This window comes from Mizuhopecten yessoensis, unplaced genomic scaffold, assembly GCF_002113885.1.
Source record: "Mizuhopecten yessoensis strain PY_sf001 unplaced genomic scaffold, ASM211388v2 scaffold10567, whole genome shotgun sequence".
NCBI classification, from domain to species: domain Eukaryota; kingdom Metazoa; phylum Mollusca; class Bivalvia; order Pectinida; family Pectinidae; genus Mizuhopecten; species Mizuhopecten yessoensis.
Genome location: NW_018408611.1, coordinates 368,528 through 394,813, shown reverse-complemented (window position 1 = coordinate 394,813; position 26,286 = coordinate 368,528). Strand labels below are relative to the sequence as shown.

Below are 26,286 nucleotides of genomic sequence, written 5' to 3'. Positions count from 1 at the left end.
CGTTTGATATGTTTTGTCTTTCCTTCATATACATGTCTGCTTGCCGTTTTATGTTAAACGTCACTGTGATTAAAAAATGCAATCCAGGGCTCATGGCTGTAAGCCTGGAGCTAAAACATATTGGGAAAGTCCCTGACTGGTTTCACTTCGACTATTCTCACTTATTTCTATCATTGAAGAAGCTGTAAAAGATGCACACAAAGGTTCTCACTACTGTAACTATCACTTGCTATAATTGTATGAAATTCATATCAGCATCCTTGAATATTAAGTTGGATTCAGTTGAGATATTACAAGTGGGATCCAAACTACCATGTTCTTTAATATTAACGTTGATGTACAAAATGTAGATAATAGTATTGAAGACGTAAATCCCATTTTAATGTTTTAAATACTCCATTTTACGAAATTGAAAGGAAGGATTACATCCATGCCTGTGCAATAGAATCATCATTTTTTTCAGTCTTAAGTTGTTGATATGATTAAATGATACTTTTTATGTTTTTATATATTTTATTCTTTTATTTTCACAAATTCTTTGAATCTCCTATAAACAATATATTACAACTATTATTACTTATAAATGTAACCATTTCGTCTGTTGACAATTATGAATTGTTATAAAACTACATACTTATAGTCCATTTACATCCAATGGTTGTTTTTGCCATCCCTTATATATTGTATACATTCACATCAAACTAAAAAATCCTATATATTATGCATGTGCTAATTTGCTTTTGTACATTTTTTGAATAATTGATGTTTAACTGTTTAATATCCGTTTGATATAAAGTTTTGTGAGATTCCGGGTTTATTTGATTGATTTAAACATATTCTATTTGCAAAAATACATAAGGGATTTGGACACAAGTTATAAAACTTAAAGTTCGCCTTCTCCCTCATATTTAAGATGATGGGACTCTGGCTACCATTGGTATACGTCATAGCATCTTAGGTTCTTACAGCCGTACCGCTCAGCTGGTGTTATTTCAACAATAAGGTATGTTTGATTTGAAAAAAAGATATTTCAAATCGAGTTTAAAATATAAATAAAGTGTCTTGCATTCCATTTGCTATACTAGTTTATGTTCTATGGTAGAACCGGTCTGTCCGGCATAAGTAGCAGGCATACTGGGGTTCATCAAGTAAACCAGCTTGAGGGGCATATCAGCCTGAAAGTGGTAACGTGTTGCGTCGCTTGATATTGTTCAAATATTAATGAACAACATATACTGAAATAAAGGGTTAACACAACAAACTGCATAGATGAATTAGATAAAATCATACTAAATAAAATACTGAAATCGGCGAAGGAATAAACAGGGCGTCAGTTTTGCGCTTGTTGATTGGTTCCATTCAGCTTCAGTACCTTTACCAAACACCAGAAACGTCAATGTCCCAGCCACGTAAAAAGCCATAGATACGTAAAATGTCGTCTGACACTGAGGCATAGTTTCATGGAAAAAAGTAAAAATAGTTATATAACATTAATTATTTGAAACAAATTATGTTCAAATACTTAAGTAATACCTGAAATCAATAAACCGTTAATTAATATAAATTCGAAAGTTGAAGTGTGCACATTGTGTAAAGAAAAACCGGTCCATCGGTCGATATTGCAGAATTTGCATCCTAAGTGTAATTGATAAGAAATGACATTATCATGAATAATATTCGTTTTCATATTCAGAAAACACCCCAGAAAACATCATATGTGTAATTAATTGATTGATTAATTAAGTGGACAAGTCGACGAAATGAACTCGAAAATAGATTAGGATATACACTCACATGTACTTCCATTGTTGTTGGTAGTTTAATATAATATACATAAACTTTCATTATTGTTTATAGTTTAATATAATATACATTAACTTTCATTATTGTTTGTAGTTTAATATAATATACATAACCTTTCATTATTGTTTGTAGTTTAATATAATATACATAAACTTTCATTATTGTTTGTAGTTCAATATTGTAAACTTTTATTGTTGTTTGTACATGTTGTATGATATACATATACTTACGTTGCTGTGAGTGAGAAGCCCTATACATAAGGGGTAAATAACCACTGCAGTATTGGAGGAAAAATTGGATTATTCCATCAAGACGCGTGAATATGAAAATAGGAGTTATTTAAAAAGAAATATAGAAATATATGTAACAATGTCATCGCTATTGTCTTTTTGAAATAATGATTTAAAAAAAAAATTAAACAAAAACAAAAACAGAACAGCCCCTATTTCAACAAATGACAAAAACAAAACCAAGAACAATAAAATTAAAATAAAAATCCAAAAAACCCCCAATCAAAACCGAAACAAGACACGAAACAATAAATATGCACCTAGGCGTGTATTTATGGTTCAATATTTATATTCTAAAACATATCGTTAATACAAGGTACTAAAACTCCAAAGATTAGTAAAACCAACTTTATTCTCAAAATGTAACGGTAAACTATTTGAGAAACAATCTTTCTTCCTGTCATACAAAATATAGTGTTAGCAGGTAATAAGCTAAACACAGCTCAAAAGCTACTCCCAATCCGTTCACGTGTGTAAACACAAAAGAACACGGCATGTAAATATCGTTTTCTTATTTTTTGATAAACATTTGTCTTTTAAAGTTTGTATATGTGCTTGAAGAAGTCAAACAAAGAACAATATCAGAAATCTTACAGAACATATCAAATATAACAGGCCATTCTCCAGAGACTATGAGCTACATAAATATTCCCTAAGAACGCTCATTAAGAGAACAGGTCAGGCTAAGTCATTGCTTAAACTGAGATTATTTGACAATAATTTATGTTACCCAATATATCATGACCATATTATATAACTGCCTGTGCTTCATCTCTGACGAACAACGCATTGTCCATGTAGCTGTGTGTTTCAGTGTATATATACAAAGCAAAAGGTATTTTTGAGATGTGGTTTATTTTTGTATTTGAGGATATATTAAATCCTTATGATTCTAATTCACAACGTTTAACCGAACATAAAGCATTTATCATATAAAACTCAACACCTATTTACCTATTTATGGGAGTGTTCTTCGACGGTCAGCCATTAAATTAAGGGAACAAGTACATGAAATACAAAGGGCACGTGACCGATCCTTCTTTCCTTCTCCCTCTTCTTTGTCCTGAATCCGGGTCCTGGCAGTCGCTAGGAATTCCCTTTCCTGAATCTTCCTTGGAGTTCGTGCCTGTCTCAAGGATAACGGGGTAATTTCATAATTCTGTGATTTAACAAAAGGAAATATAAATTCTTGAAGTGAATCGTTGAACCGTCAAGACTCGAATGACTATGTTACCTTCAAACTACATTAATTACTCTATAGACACCGTGTCGCACCTGTAACACGTGCGGTTACACGTTACCCGTCCCGCCTCACGCGGCTACCTTGTCACCTTGGCCTTATATCCGGACACTAGTACACCTGTACTACCTGCACTACATACATTACGGTATACCGTGACTATAATAAATACATTTATTGTTGGACCGAAAGTAAGCGTTATATTTTGAGAATTATTGACATGTACACGTAGTTTATCTGGTTGAATACGTATGTACCTTCCCATCCCTTGATCACAATTTAGGAGTAGTAATTATTTCCTAACATATATTTAGCAGTATCGTACACAGTTTCCTGTATGGATATTTATTGTTATTTACACCTTAGCAGATCAGTTATACATTAAAGCAATATATCATTGTATCACAATTGGACCCATCTGACTTGCACGGAAAATGAACGACCAGCGACACAAACACGGAGAATTATGTCAATCCTTGCGATACTTACTTTATAAGTGATATCAATCTAAGTTGTATATAAGGGTGTATATTGACATGTAGCGGTAATGTCAGGTATTTATTGTCGATTAGGATTTTAATGAACTCGGGTCGATTTATCAATAAAACGTATGGAAAAAGAGTTGATATCATTATAAGTCGTAATCTGCATATGCACAATATGTCACAATCACTATAAATCATAACATTTCTTAATTGCTTGTATACTTTTATACCGTCCAGTTATCAATGAAAAAGTCATCCAAAAAAGTGTTCACTTGTTTCATGATTCAATGATAAATGCCAATGCTATTATATATATATATATATATATATATATCTACTCACCGAAGCTAATCCCTTGATCGCCCTAGAGATAATGAGCGCCCTCGTACCGACCTTAGCAATCAAGGGAATCAAACAAGTCAGTATTGTCATGATACATATTCCATAAACAAAGAGTTGTTTCCCGCAAAACCTCCCCGACAACATTCCTCCTGGTATCTGTGTAGCAACGTGCCCATAGAAAAAGGAGCTGAGGATGAGCCCTCGGGTTACTTGATAATTGTATAAACAATTGTAGTTTCAAACATTGATTTATGAAAAAAAGACAAGAAACGATAGAAATATAGCATGAGTATGCCTTGTGCTAGATTGTGTTTAACTGTTAGGATTGACGACTATTTAAACGTTTGAAAGTTATAATGACAATGGATAGAGACAGCTTATATACAAATACACTTCATACACACTATATACTGATTATGATCTCGGACAGTCTGATAACAACTTGGTACACTGACTAATCAATACAAACAGTCAGCTGATAGTAACGGTCACTTCACAACAAACATAAGGACACACTGAACATCAGGATTGTAAACTTTCTGTTATCACACATTTACTATGTTATACATCTATTATGTTTTACATCTATTATGTTATACATCTATTATGTTATACATCTATTATGTAATACATCTATTATGTTATACATCTATTATGTTATACATCTACTATGTTATACATCTACTATGTTATACATCTACTTTGTTATACATCTACTTTGTTATACATCTACTATGTTATACATCTACTATGTTATACATCTACTTTGTTATACATCTACTTTGTTATACATCTACTATGTTATACATCTACTATGTTATACATCTACTTTGTTATACATCTACTTTGTTATACATCTACTATGTTATACATCTACTATGTTATACATCTACTTTGTTATACATCTACTTTGTTATACATCTACTATGTTATACATCTACTATGTTATACATCTACTTTGTTATACATCTACTTTGTTATACATCTACTATGTTATACATCTACTATGTTATACATCTACTTTGTTATACATCTACTATGTTATACATCTACTATGTTATACATCTACTATGTTATACATCTACTTTGTTATACATCTAATATGTTATCACAAATCTACTTTGTTATCACACATATACTATGTTATACATCTACTATGTTATACATCTCCTATGTTATACATATACTATGTTATCACACATCTACTTTGTTATACATCTACTATGTTATACATCTATTATGTTATACATCTGCTATGTTATACATCTACTTTGTTATAAATCTACTATGTTATACATCTACTTTGTTATACATCTACTTTGTTATACATCTACTATGTTATCACACATCTACTATGTTATACATCTACTTTGTTATACATCTAATATGTTATCACACATATACTATGTTATACATCTACTATGTTATACAAATACTATGTTATACATCTACTTTGTTATACATCTACTATGTTAAACATCTATTATGTTATACATCTACTATGTTATACATCTACCTTGTTATACATCTACTATGTTATACATCTACTATGTTATACATCTACTATGTTATACATCTACTATGTTATACATCTACTTTGTTATACATCTACTTTGTTACATCTACTATGTTATACATCTACTATGTTATACATCTACTTTGTTATACATCTAATATGTTATCACACATCTAATATGTTATCACACATCTATTATGTTATCACACATCTACTATGTTACCACACATCTATTATGTTATACATCTACTATGTTATACATCTACTATGTTATACATCTACTATGTTATACATCTACTATGTTATACATCTACTATGTTATACATCTGATATATTATACAACTACTATGTTATACATCTACTATGTTATACATCTACTATGTTATACATCTACTATGTTATACATCTACATTGTTATACATCTACTATGTTATCACACATATACTATGTTATACATCTACTATGTTATCACACATCTACTATGTTATCACACAACTACTATGTTATCACACATCTACTATGTTATCACACATCTACTATGTTATACATCTACTAAGTTATACATCTACTATGTTATACATCTACTATGTANTTGTGCTAGATTGTGTTTAACTGTTAGGATTGACGACTATTTAAACGTTTGAAAGTTATAATGACAATGGATAGAGACAGCTTATATACAAATACACTTTATACACACTATATACTGATTATGATATCGGACAGTCTGATAACAACTTGGTACACTGGCTGATCAATACAAACAGTCAGCAGATAGTAAGGGTCACTTCACAACAGACATAAGGATAAACTGGACATCAGGATAGTAAACTTTCTGTTATCATACATCTACTATGTTATACATCTACTATATTGTCACACACTCTGAGGTCATTACTTCACAAATCATATTTTAATAAACCCGAGATATTATTTTCGGCTAATCATAGATCATGAAAAGTTGAAAATAAATTTATATTTGCGAGGTTTTCTTTCCCTGACTTGCATCTCAGGGTCTACCTTTTTATGTGTATTTGCTATCATTATTTATTGGTGAGTTTTTATCTATCTGCTTGTTTTTAAGTTATCGTTTATTTGGATTTCCTTTACATGTACATCTCTGCTACGGCCCTCCTTGCCAACTTCTGTCCTGCGCGTAATATTGAAATTCTCTGATAATATGTCTCGCATTAAAACAAATATGCATTTTAAGGGGGAAAGAAAAAAGTCTGTTAGATGTAAAAAGTTTGGTGTCAGTGAAGGACAGTGAAGTGAGAGCTCCTAGAGGTCACCTGACATTGACTGGGCGGTGGTGTATCTAATAGCTATCCGCAATCCTAATCAGTATATAACGCTCAAACCTTCAAATGGTCGCAAAATAATTCGAACACTTAAACACAATATAGCGTATGGCATACCCATATGCATCTATATCGATCGTTCTATTTTAGATATTATTATTAGATATGGGCGGATTGGTCGAGTGGTTAACACTCCGGCCTTCCACGCAGGCGGCCGGGGTCCGATCCCCGCAGTCGTCGGAGGCATGCCCATAAAACTCCAACAACCCAGGTGGAGTATAAATCGGTCTGGGTGGATGTTGCGGTATCTGTGCTGTAGCAGTCAAGTGAGGCGGCACTATAAATGATGCCAATGGAAGCACGGTCCCACTACAAACAGAACACATTGCATCTCCAGCACACACGCAGGCTTACAAAAATAAGGAGATATTAGCCAGGTGGCATAGGACTAGTAGTTAGCGCCTGATAAGGCAGCTCCTGCGAATTCCTCAAAGTTGTATCGATTAATGTATATGCTTATTGTATTAATTGTATATCTATGTACTGTAAAGCGCTTTAGAGTGTCTTAGAGGAGTGCGCTAGATAGAGCGCTATATCAAATGTTGTATATTATATTATTATATTATTGTTTTATAAACAATGTTTTGATTTATCTAATTTGGGTTGTATTTAAATTAACAAGTTTCGAAAGAATAAGTAATGCCCAATTAAATATTGTGTAGACAATCCAATTACATATTTGTGTTTATATTTACCACAACGACGTTCTGATGATTTTTACTTTTTGTCGGAACCTTTTATTAACACTCACCAATCATATTATCTTTCTAAGTAATAAACAAAACAGCGTTAGTGTCAATATACCAGGATTAAAATAGACATACATGTATATATCATAGTTGATTCGAAGAGACAAAAAAAGATTTAAAAAGAAAAGTGAAAACAATAACGTAGAATTACACTAAAACACTTCGAAAAACACAAAAAAAGACTGATAGAATCTTTCCCTGCCTTGATGGTGAGCCTGAAGAACTGCTCCAGATGAGGGGATTCATGACTGTTTATTATATGAGTTGTTTTCAGTCGAGAGCCAGACTGACAAGAAACTTCCTCATAGGATAGAGATTTTTCTTCCTTATCTTCAAAATAAGGAATATTCGGTTTTTTCTTTTCTAATTTTCTCCTAACCAAATTAAAATATACAAAAATAGAAATATGTGCGATATATTTATCAATGCTTATGTTTTATATTGATTGATCTGATTACACAATGGCTGTGAAAAATGTATTATTTATAAACATATTTGTCATTAAGTAATAACAATACCTTTAGCATATAAACGACAGAATTGTACGGTTTGTATTGGTAATCTACCCGTGGTAAGACAGACTACGACAGATATTATTTGATTCATATTAAAAACAAAAATCTTCAAATGCAAAATAAGACAATCTTTATATTTTAACATTGAATATCACTGCTCATTAATTATAAAAAAAACCACCCAGATAGATAAATTTTGTCACGGTCACTTTCTGTACCGATCTTACGACACAACATATCAAATTAAATTGATTTAGTTGATTGCCTTGTTCATTGAGTCAGGAAATGAAAACTATTAAACATTCATTTGATAATAAAGCTGAACGAATGTGTCGCTTTAAGGGCCACCTCACATATCAGGGTTATGACAGATAAGCGCTGCGAAATGTATGATAACCAAATCGAGGGACGTTAATAACTTAACCTAAGGATACTGATTAATTGTGAATCAGATTCCAGTTAACATCGAACTGTATAAGGATATAGATGGAAATCAAGCATAAACCTCACAAACAGACTGAGCAGACACACCTGGATTTCTGTAAATATGACATCTGTAAATGACGAACTGGGCGAGAAAAGTAAACTACTAGATAAAAAGGAATCTAAACAAATACCCGTTCACACAGGTAAGTTTCTTGTATCACACATGTACGTATTTTGTATCACACAGGTAAGTCTCTTGTATCACACAGGAAAGTCTCTTGTATCGCACAGGTAAGTATCCTGTATCACACATGTAAGTCTCTTGTATCACACAGGTGAGTCTCTTGTATCGCACAGGTAAGTATCCTGTATCACACATGTACGTATTTTGTATCACTCAGGAAAGTATCTTGTATCGCACAGGTAAGTATCTTGTATCGCACAGGTAAGTCTCTTGTATCACACAGGTAAGTCTCTTGTATCACACAGGTAAGTCTCTTGTATCACACAGGAAAGTCTCTTGTATCACACAGGTAAGTCTCTTGTGTCACACAGGTAAATTCTTGTATCACACAGGTAAGTCCCTTGTATCACACAGGCAAGTTTCTTGTATCACACAGGTAAGTCTCTTGTATCACACAGGTAAATTCTTGTATCACACAGGTAAATCTCTTGTAGCACACAGATAGAGTAAGAGACACAGGTTATCGTATCGTACAGGTATAAACAGAGACTAAAGTTATCGTATCTGAGGTTTAAAATGTTTGACTGTTTCCCAATGTGTGCATGAGACAATAGTAAAATAACAAGGACATAAATGTCAAGTGTTCAAAAAGAGTGAAGGGTTCCTGCTTCTTTAACAACATCTGACACGTAAATCTAGGTTACAATTTCTAGATGTCGGAATTGGTGGCCATATCTGATTTCGAATCAACATAAAAACAACAAACACATGTTCAAGATTATCTACGGTTCCTTTTCACATAAGTTGTAGTCATACCGACCAAAACAAATCGACTAAAGAATTGTTAAGGAACATGCAACGATCATTCAATCAAGTGCTACAGAAATTGATTCTGTAGAATTTGGGATAAATTCTTGACGAAATTTCAAGATGGCAGTCATAGCGGGAATATCGGATATTGAATCGGTTAAAAAATAACAGTATAAAGTTAGAATAATGCACTCATCATGTTATATAAGTTTCAGTGAAACCACTTCCGTATAATATATAATTTGAAGTTCAGAAATGGTTTCAAGATGGCTACCATATTGGATTTGAATCTGCTGGGACAAAATGTTGGCCAAGACTATGCATGCATGCGTATTTCAACAAAATTGTAAAATTAGAGTTGAAGTAAAAAACAACAAAATGCTTAATATGGTGGCTATGCTAAATGTATTTGGCTTCAACGAGACTCGAAACACAATATTTCGTCCAAGTGTAAGCGAAATCTGTTCAGTAGTAAATGCTATTAAAATTTCGATGTAAAAGAACGGACAGCTAACGACGGAGGACAGAAAAAAACTGAAAGTGCTAACCCACATAAAGGAGGCACTTGACGGCAACACGTTTTCTTAACCTTAGTTTTTATGGCATAATTCCATGACATAAGTCCATGTTAAGACACCATTATGACCGCAATTACACAAAATACATTAAACTGAATAGCATTGTTGTTTATTCTAATCTATAATAGTTTCGTTGTGTGATCAATAGCAATACATTTTTTTTTTGCCAGGATATGGAGCAAGACACACTTTTACAATTTTATCTTTTATCGGTTACTTTAACCTGTATGCTCTTCGGTACAACCTTAGCGTTGCTATGGTAGCAATGGCAAATCACACAGACAGCATCTCAAATCCTAACGCATCCGATTATGGGGAGTGTCCAGATCCGGTTAACAACATTACAACACAACAAACAGCTAATAAGGTAAACAATAAACAGAAATGTTACGACATCTTGTATCATGTCCGCATAAAACTGATTAACTTTGATTTCTGCTATGCTTTACAATTGTAACTTGCACTTTCGCACTGACTGTTAAACAAAGTTCATAAATATATATGTACGATTATTGTTTTCATTTTTGCCACAATATCTACAAACTTATTATTCGATTTACACGCGGTTTTATTGTAATGCATGAAATATCCCAAGCCCTTCTGAAATGTAAACATCTTGGCCGGTATTCACGAAATCTTTCTCATGCTCAATCTCAGATTTTGTGCTCAAGCCCCATTTATTATTCATGGGGTAAATAAATGAAAAGAACGTTTTGTTATCTGGAGAGTTTTGGAGATATTTTTAATCGAATACTGTTTTGATGATTAAACTTGTTATTTGACCATGGGACATAATTTTAAAACTTTTAAGTTAAAAAAAAAGTAGGTTTGAGCACAGAATTCATACTTGAGCACGACAACAGTTTTTATGAATATTGACCCTGGCCTACATATGCGTGGAAGTGTTAGAGCCAATAGTGATGATATAAGATATCAATATAAACCAAAACAAAACATGTAATCTGTTATCTTTCTATTTCCATGGGATGGTTTAGATATATCAAAAATACATTTTCTTATTTCCATTTCCATTATTGTTAATTCAGGCTATGGATTTTGACTGGGATGAAGCTACCCAAGGGCTCATTCTCAGCTCCTTTTTCTATGGATACGTTGCTACACAGATACCAGGAGGAATGTTGTCGGAGAGGTTTGGCGGAAAACATCTCGTTGGATTTGGAATATTGATCATGGCAATACTGACCATATTGACCCCTCTTGTTGCTGCTGAGTTCGGCACGTGGGCACTCATTACCACTAGGGTGATTGAGGGATTAGTTTCGGTAATTACAATATACATACTATAATATTGCTCAACAGCACAAACAATTCTGTTATGTGATTCATTCCGATTCGGTAAAATAGCTCCCGCTGTCTGGAGTGGTTGTCTTGGCAATATGTCATTACCTTTCTTCAAAAAGGAGAATACTTAGATAACAAAGCTGAATAATTCAAAAAGGCTTCAGACACGAAAGTCAAAAGTGCTAGTCTAGGTGTCATTTCCCTCAATAACACCACTTCCGTTTTACAAATACCTTGTTTGCGTCAACGGCAGATGATTTTTCTTTTCAAATCCAGTATAAGATTAGCAGATTTGTGCTTGTTTTTTTCCTGTGATAACACGTGTTATAAATCGAGGAATGGACATTGCATTTCTATTACGTGTTCTCAGTGAAATAGCTCTATTATCAAAAAAATGGATAAAGCACGAATAAACAATACGTATTACTGCTTGTGTCTTTCAGGGCGCAGCGTTCACAGCCATAGCGAATATGCAAGGAAAATGGACACCAGAAATGGAGAGAACTCTACTTACTGCTACTGCAAACACTGGTAATACTAACACTGGTAATACTAACGGTGGTAATGCTAACGGTGGTGCATTTTGTGAAACAAATTTACTTTGAACTTATTTACGAATATAACTATTGTCAATTTACATGAGCGTAATATATGGATATGTATTTTTGCTGTGCTTCTTAAAATTTATTTTTCTATGAAAGTACCAGGGTTTACCTAAAGTATTTTGTCTTAGTTTTGTTATTTTTAACGACCATGCATTTATAATAGGAAAAGTTATAGTGCTACCTGTAAATCTCATATCGAAGGGCGAGGAACTTCATGTATTAGTGTTTCATTGTGTGTAGTCTCGCCTGTTCATAGCTAGACCAATGAAAACATCTAACAAAATATAGTTTTTTGCTGTATATGCAGTCTCATTGTGTCACACCATTAAAGTCTCATTGTGTCACACCATTAAAGTCTCATTGTGTCACACCATTAAAGTCTCATTGTGTCACACCATTATATTAGCAATGCTTTGTAATACATGGTACATACAATGCAGAGTAACAAATAATGTTAACAGAAGCAATGACATAACACCATCCGTTATCTTTCAGGTGCGTTCGTAGGGAATGTTATCGTGTTACCAGTATCGGGTTATCTATGTAGCTCACACCTCCTGGGAGGTTGGCCTGCTAGCTTTTATATTTTCGGTAAGATTTCTGATCTTGTTCAACGTATCATTGTTACTGGTCAACTCTTTATTACAATTGTTGAATTATAAGAAAAACATGATCATTTTACACTTGTTTGTGTTTATATGAGCGACGGAATTGAACGTGTTATCACATATGGTATAATAGACAATACCAAATTTTAATGGTATTTGCCAAAACTTGAAAATATTACAAAAGTAGAAAATCAATTGATTTTTTTAGTCATATCGTATAAGAGGAGGAACGGAAATTTAAAAAAGAAAATTTCGTTTGCAGTACTTCAATAAAGCATCATTATGATTTCAACTGATTCAGCTGCAAACTACGGTAAACCATTGTAAGAATTATGCGTTTTTTGTATTTCTATAGGTGGTGTCGGATGCGTCTGGTTTTTATTTTGGCATTTTCTTATATACGAAACTCCTGCCACTCATCCCCGAATTTCATCTAAAGAAAGAAAATACATAGAAAGTACAGCTGGACAAAGAGAAAATAAGGTAACTTTATATTTGGTCATATGCAACTTCCTCCGTACATTCGTGGATTCAATGATACACTGACCTTCTAGTTACTGAGTACAGTGTATAGACAAATTATAATGATATGTCAAATTCACCCAGATGTGGAATATTAATATCGGGCGACTGTAAAATAATCCTGGTATGCCAAACACTTACAGACATTCACTAAGTATACCATTGAACATGTCAGCTATCAATTTCTATTAGCTACTAACAGTTTTACTTCATTTAAAATGTTTATGTTAATTTTTCTCACGTTTAACATCAAGCAACACAGATTCACCATTGAATTTTCTTTGAATTAATTGACTTTATAAATTTGTTAAAAACCACGCTCAGGAATGAAGTCACAATCAACTTCAAGATCCGTCCAAACGTAATTTGTCGGACTTATCGCAGAAAGCTGGGTGTTTCCGTCTGAAATATAACAAGTAACAGATTAAAATGAAGCGATATCACTGTCGTCTCTTGACATTTAATTGTGAAATTCACACTTATAGAGCTACCCGACACCCTGGAAAGGCATTCTGACGTCACCAGCGATATGGGCCATTATGTTTGCAGTATTTTTCCAGTCTTGGGGCGCCTATATAACTACCACAGTATTGCCAACATACATGAACAAGATACAAAAGTTTGATATAACACAGGTACGTAAAACTTTCACAGCCTCGGAATCATATCATAAAAGGTTTCAAAATACACAAAACATGTATTTAATACTTTATTAACATGTTTATTTTTTTTATTTTTTAAGAAAACCTCAAATAATTACATATCTGTTTAACTTTGATTTCGACTTTAAGATTATTTAATGACACAGTTACATATGTGTATAATATAGGTTTGAAGGATATAGTGATGTTCTGTTGAGTTTATGTCACTCATATGAAGCGCGCAGATATTTTTGATATAAAGTGAAAGCGTGATTGAAGTAACAAGCTTGCTTACTTTAAATATTAATCATACTGAAACAAAAGCGAAATGTCAGCCAGAAACATATCGAGAGTTGTGTAACCCCTTCTTACATCGTATACGTTACTGTCCAAAGAATGGGAACGTGAGCTCAGGACAAACACCGTGCACATCTCCTGAGGGAGTTAGCTTTCACATCTCCTGAGGGAGTTAGCTTTCAAGGACGCTTTAGTTTTTGGAGAAAGACACGGCTTATAGAAGACTACTTATCTGTGCATCGAAGTCAGAACAAAAGCTTGGATACATCATTTTAATAATTAACTTTATGTATAGACTAAATCAAGTAGAGATACATGTTTAGTGATGATCTAGAGCTTTGCCCACTCATTATATGTACGAGTATAATACATTACAATGTAGTATAGATATTACAGGCTGTATAATGAGTTTGAATTATTTCTGGGACACTTTGTGTTGGTCTAAGGACGGTTTATTGTTGGCCATTCCAAATCTAGTGACGGTGCTGACAGGATTACTTGGCGGCTGGCTAGCAGACCATATTCGGCGTAGTGGATGTCTCTCCACAATCGCCGTCCGAAAACTGTTTACCTCTGTCAGTATGTATAATATTATATACAATGCTTGTCAGTCAATGATTCTGGCGAAGTCGTGATATTTCATTTTTAAAATTAGACGTTATTGATATATCACAAAGGATGAATTTGTTTTATAATTTCTTGGGCTGCTTATGGCATAACTGACTTCTTGACAGATCGACAGACCGACAAAATGACACCCACAGACATCGATAGAGAGAGGGGGATTCATGTAAGGATCATGATTTAATAACGAAATGTTATTACTTTTGTTGACTACATTTGTCTACTTAATGTATTTAAATAGCTATATCACACGTGAAGTTTGACTTAATTATACCTACGCATGGAGATTGAAGTGTATTCCCATAAACCCATAAAATGTTCCAGTATCGTTAATTGGATAAATAAATACTACTGGATCATAAACATAATAGATTTACCCTTCAACATTCAATAAGGTTTGACTTTAACGAGGTAAATATCTGAGGATTAAAAACGTCATTCCATTGAGGTGTCTGGTTATGACTTAGGACGAATTTCACTAAACATATCAACTTACTTGTAATTTTCTTGTACACAATGGTCATATAAACTTAAGCTTTATCCGAACCGTCGACATTGTTATCGTTCTTTGCTTTAAGTATTTCTTGATGATAGGATTTGCCTAAATACTAGTTGGTTATACAGTAACGAGATTTAATAACTCTTATAACTTATGTCAAAATCGTTTTATTTCCATAGTCAACAACATATATTTAAACTAAACCCTAACACTCTGATAGTTTTAATCTTCCTCTCTGCTCGATTCTTCTTAAATGAGTACAAACTTAATATTTTATTACAGTTTTTTTATATTGAACTGTACTCTATTTTCTTTGAATAATATCCAGCTTAATTTCTATCAATTCATGTAGTTTTTTAAATGATATCCAGATTAATTTCTTTCACTACGAGATCTACTTTCTAAAATGATATCCAGAATAATTCCTTATTATCATTATCGAGTATACATTCTAAACTGTTTTAATTCCTTATTATCATTACTAGGTCTGCTTTCGGCTGCCCTCTGCCTCCCTTTCATACCATTGGCTGGATGTGACCACGTGGTTATCGTTACACTGATCGTTGTGGGAAATGGAATGCTGGGTTTTTGTGGGTCAGGTGTCTGGGTTAGCTTCCTAGATATTGGTTTCAATTTTTCAGGTAAATATTCAATTTCAATGACGTTGAAATACTCTGTATTCCATTGGTTATCTCTCTTTCTAGCGTTTTTTTAGCTCACCTACCCGAAGGGCAAGTGAGCTTATGTATGGCAAGCCAACTTAACATTTATTCAAGGAGCAATGTCGATCTTGTATTTCAAAAAAATATATAAGATATCTTATATAGCATATGAGATATCTTATATCGTATATAAGATATCTCATATACAATGTAGTATATGAGATATTTTATATTGTATATAAGATATCTTATATAATATATAAGATATCTCATATAGCTATATAAGATATCTTATATAATTAAAGTCTCGTTACTAAATAAGATATCTTATATAGGAACGAGATTTTAACAAAATGTCGAAAATGAAGTCTCCCCGTCCGGAATATCCCGAGGATCTACTATATGGGCAATTATACGCCCTTAAGAACCGTTACCTTATATAAGGAATTGTTCGGCCTGCTCAATACATTGTTCAATACCATCGAATAGCGTATCCCTCTCCGTACCCGTACCATCCCTCTCCGCCATTGCGCCCAATGCAATCCTGAATGTGCTCCGAATGATTCTCGAGGAAGAAATTAGTTTCTGGTTTTCAATGCCACGAAATCTCATTCTATATCAGATATCTTATAGAGCAACGATATTTCAATTATATAAGATATCTTATATAATATATGAGATATCTTATATAATATATGAGATATCTTATATAATATATGAGATATATCCTATATAATATATGAGATATCTTATATATTATATGAGATATCTTATATATTATATGCGATATCTTATATAGAAAAATTAAATGAGATATCTTATATGCGATATAAGATATCTTATATAGTATATATCATATCTTATATACTTATATAAGATATCTCATTTAATTTCTATATGAGATATCTCATATAGTATATAAGATATCTTATATAGATATAAGATATCTTTATTGTATATGAGATATCTTATATAATTATATAATTCGATGAAATACAGGATCGACATTGCTCCTTGAATAAATGTTAAGTTGGCTTGCCATACTTATGCAATACCGCAGCGTCCGTCGTCAACTTTTCCCTTTAAAAGCCTTTATCTCCTGAACGACTGATTGGATTTTAATTAAATTTGATATGGAGCGTCCTTGGGACCAGGGGCTCAATATATTTATGAAATAAGGGTGTAGCCTCCTAGAGGGATGAGTAAGGGGCCAAAAAGGGGAAAATTTAGAAAAGATTAAAAAATCCTCTTCTCCATTTCCAGAAATGCTAAAACCAAATACTACTCATAGTTGTAAAGGCCTTTGGGTGGTTTATAAATATTGTGATTTTCATGTCTTCTAGCCCGCCCGTTTGTTCCTGGGGAGGGGGTGAAGTTTAGTATAGTTTATATAGGAAATAAACATAATAGGTCATATCTTCCACTGTTTTGAACAGAAGTTGTTCATATTTGACAGAAATACTTGTTAGGGGGAGTGGGTCTGCAGGTAAAATTTGTATGAGCCTGATCCCCTATGGGGCTGAGGGGCGGAGCCTAATGGGGGCAATTTGGCTATATTGCTACAAACAACTTCTTCTGTAGAACTCTGCACTGGATATCAATCATATTTGATCAAAAGTATTCATGGGAGGCAGGAATTCAAAATTGTACAAATGGTGTGGCTGACCCCCCAGGGGGCTGAGGGGCGGGGCAAAAAGGGGGCAATTTGGCTATATTGCTATAAACGACTTCTGTAGAACTATGCCATGGATATCGATCATATTTGATCGGAAGCATTCATTGGAGGTAGGGATTCAAAATTGTACAAATGGTGGGGTTAACCCCCCGGCTAAGAGGTGGGGCCCAAAAGAATAGACCCTGGGGTCTGACCAAGCCCCTAGGGACCTAGGTTCTTAGTCACAGCTTGGAAACAGTTGAGATCCCCACTCTATAACCATATATACAATTGCTGAGTTTAAAGAGATGAATACACATATGCTTCCAGGATGGCATTGGGGTCTGCCCCACCCTTGGAGACTTAACCCCTGGGTCTCTTGTTTAATTTAGAAATTGCAATAGGTAAACACAATTATATATAACCTCTTTGTGTATAAAGTTTTAAATATATATAGAGGTCATTTCCTGTTATGATATTATATCGGACATGTAGTGCATTGAGCATTTATTGTTCCATGTTTTTGTTTTATTACAAAATGGCAACGACAGCGACAATGCCATTGTCACGGGAGAACGATTTTGTTGAGTTTATATGATATCTAAACAACTCATATTTATCTTTCAGGGATCTTGATGGGACTTATCAACTTTTCCTCAAATGTAGCAGGAGTTATATCCCCTTACTTTGTAGGAGTTCTCACTAACAATAATGTAAGGATATATCTATGTGTGTATTACTATAAAGGGTAATGTATGTGTAATCCAATTATTTAACAATGTGTGTGAATTCGTACACGCAAATTTGGGTGTATTCCTAACATAAGCAATGTGGGTGTTTTATCCGAACAACAGTGTTTGTGTTTATTTTGATATATAACTCTTTCCACATTTATTGTCACAAAATGATCGTTTAAATTTATCAACAATTATGAAAACTGTATTTGTTACTTTTATGGCGTAAATGAATGTATCAAGATAACGAAATTTTTAGTTAATTGGTAATACAATTATTTCAATATCGATATGTATTGTTCTTATGAAACTGGCATTCAGTCAGACCTCAACATTGATACTTTGTTATTGGAGTAAACATATATTCTATTCAAAATAAATGGCAATATCATACTAAATGTATATTTATGGGTGGTCGGTCGGTGCAGTGGATAGCGCACTTGCCTTTTACCAAGGCGGCCGGGGTTCGATTCCCCGATCGGACGTGAAAAGGTTGGGGTCATCTGCCCGACCATGTGGGTTTTCTCCGGGTACCCCGGTTTCCTCCCACACTAAGACCCCCCACGCGCTAACATCCGGGCAAACAAGAGTGTTTAATATAAGTTGAAATAACTTGTTTCATAATTGTTGTTAACTAAATAAAGTTTATAAAAAAATATTTTTTTTAAATGTATATGTACAATTATTCATGAAATTAATAAGAAGGTTTAAAACCAATTTTAATTGACAAATATTGCAACCGGAGCACTTCTCCTATATATCTCTATATATAACTTCTCCCCTGCATATTTCTGTTTTTCTCTGCTGCTTGTCATATCAATTACAATGAGTATGATCTTGAACTATTTGTGACTGTTTTTCCTATAAATATGTTTGGGTGCTTTCGTTATAAGACAATGCGAACATATATGAAACGCTTATGAAATGCTGCGAAGAAGTTAACTTAAAACGGATGCCAACGTTCAATAACAGTTTTTATGTTAATAACGTTAACGACTTATTTTTCAGGAAACTATGCAACAGTGGCAGACGATATTTTACGTATCTATGGCTTTTTACGTGGCTGGGACATTGACGTTTCTGGTGTTCGGTAAAGGTACTGAGGCTGAATGGAACAAAATACCAAGCGATAACAGGACAATAAATGACCCCAATCCCGATACAATGGTTCAATATGATATAAGTGCGGAAAATTATGAATAAAGGATAGGTCGTCAGAAGTGTTTTTTATGATTTGTTTAAAATCAACACTGTAAGTGGAAGAGAAGGAATTAATCTTTGTATATTATATCTTAACAAGGAAAACTGATTTTGAGGTAATTAGTCAATCTATTTATATCTCTTTAAACAAGACTGTAGGTGAAAGGAATTGATTACTTTATCTAATATCTTTATAGGATACACTGAAGGTAGAGGTAATTAATCTGTTCTATTTCTCTGTAAACAACAATGTAGGATGAAGGAATACCTTATTTGATATTCTATATTTATAAGCTATACCGTAGGTAGGCTTATTAGTTAATCTATTGTATTTCTCCATAAACAACGATGTCGGTGGAAGGAATTTATTACATTATTCTATATCTTTTTAAGCAACACCGAAGGTAGAGGAAATCAATTAATCTATTTAATGTCTCTATAAACAACACAATATGTGAAGGAACTGTTTTATATCTCTATGATGTTTATACATCATATAATGCCGGGTTTCCAAGCGTTTATAACACGACTCGACGTCATCATACAAACGTTCGTAGTCCTTCGCGTGGTGGAGGCGTCTACATATGTCGCAAATGCCGCTTGTACCTCATCGAGTGAAGTAAATTGTCCTCTACCAAGAAACGGTATGTGTATGTCAAATTGAACAGCCTTTTCCAATGCTTAAAATCCGTTTTGCTTATACTCGGTGCTTCCAAAGAATGAAATATCAAAATTTGCCCGGGCGAATTTTTGGGAGGAGATTTTACAATAGTTGATGTTTGGAATATAACTGCAGGTGTAGATTAATTATAAATTACTATAACCCCCATAACGGGGGTTATAGTAATTAGTACGAAAACAGGTACCATTGACACTTGATTTGTTGGTCTGTGAAGCACCCCCAGTGTAACAAGTGTCTATTGGGGTTTCTCCAGGAGACTTTAAAATAATTAATGATCGTTCTGTCGGTAGTACGCACGGAACCTCGGTGGGGTTTAAGAAGTCGTTTAATATGAATATTTTCATTGGATATTTTTACTTGCAGTTTGGAAGCTTTAGGAGGCTTTATAGGTGCTTTAGGAATTTTCACATCCATTGTCGGCAGCAGCTTGTTGTTTTGTTGGATGATCGGCTGGAGCGAAACAAAGTTTGAGTTAAAAGCGTCTGACCCGTGGTTTTCATGCAAAGTTATATGGAAGACAATGTGAAAGAAGACAGTAACGACACAACAAAAATGTTCAGACACGTCATCAGGGGGCCGACTCTAAAAAGTAACAAAGAAACACACACACACACACACACACACACTCCTTAACCCATAGAAACTGTCATAGTATTTAGTGTATCAGTATAAATTAATGTAATACGGAGGATGCATATCTGTCTCGACATCGATACAGCTTTATGGCAACGATAAACCTAAGATATTTGTAATTGCACCTATGAGAGGTGTATACAGGATACAGTATGCCAGAAATACATTACACTACACCCATACATCTGTCCTATGTTGTCCTTCCAAAAACATTGGTCATTACAATTTACAATATTTCAATGAATTAAGTTATAAAATTATGTTGCTGTTGATATTAGTTATAAGTGGATCATATTGTATAAAATAACCAAACAGCAAATATCTTCAATTTGAGAATGCCATTATTTTTAATACAATGATTCAAATGCAACTGTCTGAAAATCATCATTGTGCTTCAGTTAGTCTTGCAGTAATATCTTTTAATTTCCTGTTTTAATTTTCCTGTTATAGATAAGTTATAATCGCGAAGCAAGTCCGCTGTTTATATTTTGACTTAAGAGTATATATAATCCTTTGACAACGAACTTAACCCTTCAACGACAATTTATATAATCCTCAGACAGCGAACTTAACCTTAGAATGTCATTGTATATAATAATCCTAAATTTTATCTTTTGTTTTGTTTTTATTTTTATTAAATTATTAATGGCGTTTGCTTAGACTGGAGTGTCACCTCAGACAACTAGTTTTGATAAATAAAGAAAACAACAGAAGTAAATCAGCACTTCGGAATGTATTGCCGTAGTCTACTAGAAAATCAGCATAAAACGGCTGCTCCGTGGAGCTTGGTTGCTGGACAATGTTAACATCAGTATATAGAACGTTAGACATCAATAAACATAAATTTTAACAAACTACAAGGTATTTTAATTTCATTCCATGAATCAGTTGAATATCCCAACTTACGAGTTAAAACAACAATGAAACAGACAGAAAAAGTATCACTACAATCCGCCCCGTGTAATGGTCATAAATGACGGCATCAACACACCACAAGAAGATGTTGTCGTTGATAATAATATAGAATAAATATGAGGAGTTCCGGAAAACAAAACAAATGTTACTTGTAGGTTTTTTAATTTGTACTTGGAATATTTCCAAATGGGGAGATGATAATTTGGCAAAAAGTGATACTGCAACACAACAGCATACTCGGATTGTACCGAAATCAGCTAGTATCAATTCAGGACACTTTAGTAAGAAATTGCATTCAAGGTGAGGAAGTCATTTTGATATGGTGTAAGATACAGGACAGAGTATGGCATAAATAAGGATCACATTGTAGTCAAGGAAAAATCCTTGTAATGGTTGAAACTGTCATTTTGATAAATAGAGATTTGTAACAGAGTTATTTCATTTGATACTTCTAACGAAATTATCTCAATAGGATCAACCACCAAAACGTGGTCACATAAATATTTCATGTTTTATAGTTCAAACGTCAGTCGTTTGCTACACTTGTGATTGATTCCAAGAGGATATGTGATTTCAAGAGATTAATTTATAACAAGGATGAAAGACGCTAAATTGAAACAATGCCTGAGGACGAGGAAGGAGTGAGTATGAAAAATCCAAGAGTTATAAAACAATCCTTAGCTATAAAGACTATAATAAAACACTGTATGTATCAGTATGTATTTATATTATATGTTCACTTTTGAAACGTATGAAAGGAATATATACATATCCCACGACGCACTGCTAACAAATTGCAACATGGCAAAAATGTAAGAAATGCAAATCAAGTTAAGTAACTATGCCTTGCAAAGTAAAGAACCGTTGGTACAAGCATAATAGTAGTGACGTATCGTATGCCGAAAAATTGCCAGTTTAACAAGGCAAAGTACTTATCTTTTCATGTAATCAGCTATAGCTCTCACAATCAAGGCAATGCTTAGTATATCTAACCGTTCAACTGATGCACTGTGTCTCAAAGCCTTCACACATTGATGTGTCTCAAAGCCTTCACACATTGATGTGTCTCAAAGCCTTCACACATTGATGTGTCGCAAAGCCTTCACACATTGATGTGTCTCAAAGCCTTCACACATTGATGTGTCTCAAAGCCTTCATACATTGATGTGTCGCAAAACCTTCACACATTCATGTAAGTCTCAAAGCCTTCACACATTGATGTAAGTCCCAAAGCCTTCACACATTGATGTAAGTCTCAAACCCTTTACACATTGTTGTGTCTCAAAGCCTTCACACATTGATGTAAGTCTCAAAACCTTCACACATTGATGTGTCTCAAAGCCTTCATACATTGATGTGTCGCAAAGCCGTTACACATTGATGTAAGTCTCAAAGCCTTCACACATTGATGTAAGTCTCAAAGCCTTCACACATTGATGTAAGTCTCAAACCCTTTACACATTGTTGTGTCTCAAAGCCGTTACACATTGATGTAAGTCTCAAAGCCTTCACACAGTGATGTAAGTCTCAAAGCCTTCACACATTGATGTAAGTCTCAAACCCTTTACACATTGTTGTGTCTCAAAGCCTTCACACATTGATGTAAGTCTCAAAGCCTTCACACAGTGATGTAAGTCTCAAACCCTTCACACATTGATGTGTCTCAAACCCTTCACACATTGAGGTGTCTCAAACCCTTCACACAGTGATGTAAGTCTCAAAGCCTTCACACATTGATGTAAGTCTCAAACCCTTTACACATTGTTGTGTCTCAAAGCCTTCACACATTGATGTAAGTCTCAAAGCCTTCACACAGTGATGTAAGTCTCAAAGCCTTCACACATTGATGTAAGTCTCAAACCCTTTACACATTGTTGTGTCTCAAAGCCTTCACACATTGATGTAAGTCTCAAAGCCTTCACACATTGATGTGTCTCAAACCCTTCACACATTGATGTGTCTCAAACCCTTCACACATTGAGGTGTCTCAAACCCTTCACACAGTGATGTAAGTCACAAAGCCTTCACACATTGATGTAAGTCTCAAAGCCTTCACACAGTGATGTAAGGCTCAAAGCCTTCACACATTGATGTGTCTCAAAGCCTTCACACATTGATGTAGGTCTCAAAGCCTTCACACAGTGATGTAAGTCTCAAAGCCTTCACACATTGATGTGTCGCAAAGCCTTCACACATTGATGTGTCTCAAAGCCTTCACACATTGATGTAAGTCTAAAACCCTTTACACATTGTTGTGTCTCAAAGCCCCCACACATTGATGTAAGTCTCAAAGCCTTCCCACAGTGATGTAAGTCTCAAAGCCTTCACACATTGATGTGTCTCGATCCTTTAAGCCCATGCTCTGTGTCTCTAACTTTCAGACCGTTCACTTTGTGTCCACTCCTCCAGTTCATGCTTTATTTTTCTTACCAATTAAGCCATAAACTCTACCTCAAACCATTTAAGCCTTGTACTCTGTCTTAAACCCTATATGCTTTATGTTTCTTACAATCAGGTCATGCACTCTGCCTCAAACTCTTCAAGTTATGCATTATTTATCCAACCTTCAGGACATGCACTTTGCCCTGACTCGTTCAGGCCATGCACTTTGTCACAAACCCTTCATACAATTCACTATGGCAAGTACACGACGGGACATTCCTATGTGTTAAGTACTTTATGCCATTGCCACTTACCCTTTAGACCATGCACTGTTCACCTAAACATTGCAACACTTTCACTATAGTAGCTGCAAATTATCCACAATCTACTTTCAAATATACGTCAGCTTATGCTGTTTTACTTTATACTATTGTGGTATTATTTTTTGATGGCGTCTTTTTGAAAATAATTGCAAAGTAGAATGATTCCGTTAATTGTTAAGATACTCTGTTTTTTTAAAAAAAAAATCTACATTTTAAAATGCTTTTTGGTAATGAAGGGATTGCAATGGGGTGCAACAAAAGCAACACAACAGGGTCCCATAAGCCGTTCAATTACCCCTAGTGCCAACGTCTCAGACACATTTTCCAGTGATTTGAAGTTTAAAGTTTGGTTTGGTATATTTTGTTTAACGTCCTATAAACAGCTTAGGTCATGTGTATACTGTATGCGTGCTTGCGTGTGTGTATTCTTGCCTCCTTGTGATAGCGCGGATCGGATTCCGACTTTATAGTGCTATCTCACTGAAATACCGTGCCGACGACACCCAGCAAAGCATTCCACCTGGTCACATTATACTGAAAACGGGTCAACCAGTTGTTGCCATTCCTGTTAATGCTGAACGTTAAGCAGGGAATTACAACTAACATTTTTAAGGATTTTGGTATGTCCCGGCCTGGGGACAGAACCCATTGCCTTCCTCACCTGGGCGAACGCTTAATATTAAGGCCAAATGTGAGGTGTTGCCAAGCAAGGCGCTAGGAAATAAAAGATAGTTAACAGGAGAATGAAGAATAAAGATCCCAAATATTCCAATGGGTGCAGCAGATTTATTTTGTTTGTTTTTGTGAGTTTGCGAAATTGTAATTTTATTAAGCTGTTCATCAAACCTAGATTTCTTCAAAATCCTTACAAGATATTGCCACAGAATTGTACATTTGTATTGACTTTAAAATACACTGTATCTGATTTGAACTACAAAAAAGTCCAGGCCGTATAAAACCGATTAGCTTCAAAGAAAATTCAGGATATAAGGACGGGTATAATCCAGTAGTAAATATTTTGCAAAAGAAGAAACCATATTTATGGTTTTGACATATAAAACGAGATAATGTATATATATACGAATTTCGTCCACATCCACTATAGGTGTTCGCATGGGAGACTCATTGGATAGACCTGCTTGGAGTTGGTAAACTTCTTTTTTTGCCCAATAGTTGCTGACACTCTGGACGTGATTTCATTTCTTTATTATCGTGTCACGTAACAAGGTTTTGAGACGTCATCGCCCATTATGATGTCAAAGTTAATTGCAAGTGAATAGTTACCCACATCGGACTCAGATATAATACTTCCAAACGAAACATGTGTAGTTTTTCAGATAAATTATAAGCGTTCAGGGAGAAAGGGTCATTTGATGGTCATCATGTCTATTTAACTCGTATGTACAATTTAAAGTTTAAGATAATCGGTTAAACATGTATCTTTATGCAATTTTATAATTAAATACATGGAAGATAAACATTGCAACCAGACATCACTCGTTATTGTAAGTTAGTAAAGTAGTTATTGTTAAAATATCGAACTCCTTAAACCTCACCTGTACTGTTGAATTAATGGCTATGCTAAGCAAACAAATATATCATTGAAATTGAGCTTTATTATTCATGAAAATTGATATTTCTTTCAAAATCATTTTATGTAACAGCAAATATTTATGCAACTGTGTTGACCTGGAAAAAATATTC

At 34.1% G+C, this 26,286-nt stretch overlaps 1 protein-coding gene across 4 annotated transcripts; it reads left to right on the top strand.

Moving 5' to 3' along the window:
• The first annotated feature begins 8,735 nt into the window (after positions 1–8,735).
• LOC110461121 (sialin-like) lies at positions 8,736–19,657 on the top strand. Of its 4 annotated transcripts, none has more exons than XM_021514427.1 (11): positions 8,736–8,930; positions 10,470–10,666; positions 11,346–11,582; positions 12,045–12,132; positions 12,702–12,797; positions 13,170–13,297; positions 13,822–13,971; positions 14,721–14,853; positions 15,883–16,038; positions 18,341–18,426; positions 19,456–19,657. In XM_021514427.1, exons 1-11 carry the CDS (start codon positions 8,849–8,851, stop codon positions 19,648–19,650), a joined length of 1,548 nt encoding a protein of 515 aa, XP_021370102.1. In that variant the 5' UTR covers positions 8,736–8,848; the 3' UTR covers positions 19,651–19,657. The 4 variants fall into 4 exon arrangements, with proteins under 4 accessions (XP_021370102.1, XP_021370101.1, XP_021370104.1 ...); XM_021514426.1 differs by having other exon boundaries at positions 12,045–12,147; XM_021514428.1 differs by having other exon boundaries at positions 8,863–8,930; positions 10,549–10,666; positions 12,045–12,147.
• Positions 19,658–26,286: the final 6,629 nt, after the last annotated feature.

Coding starts and splice junctions, on each gene's coding strand:
- LOC110461121 (XM_021514426.1), top strand. CDS start 8,849: ATGACATCTGTAAATGACGAACTGGGCGAGAAAAGTAAACTACTAGAT. Junction 11,583..12,044: donor TGATTGAGGGATTAGTTTCG/GTAATTACAATA, acceptor TGTGTCTTTCAG/GGCGCAGCGTTCACAGCCAT. Junction 13,972..14,720: donor AAAAGTTTGATATAACACAG/GTACGTAAAACT, acceptor TGTTGGTCTAAG/GACGGTTTATTGTTGGCCAT.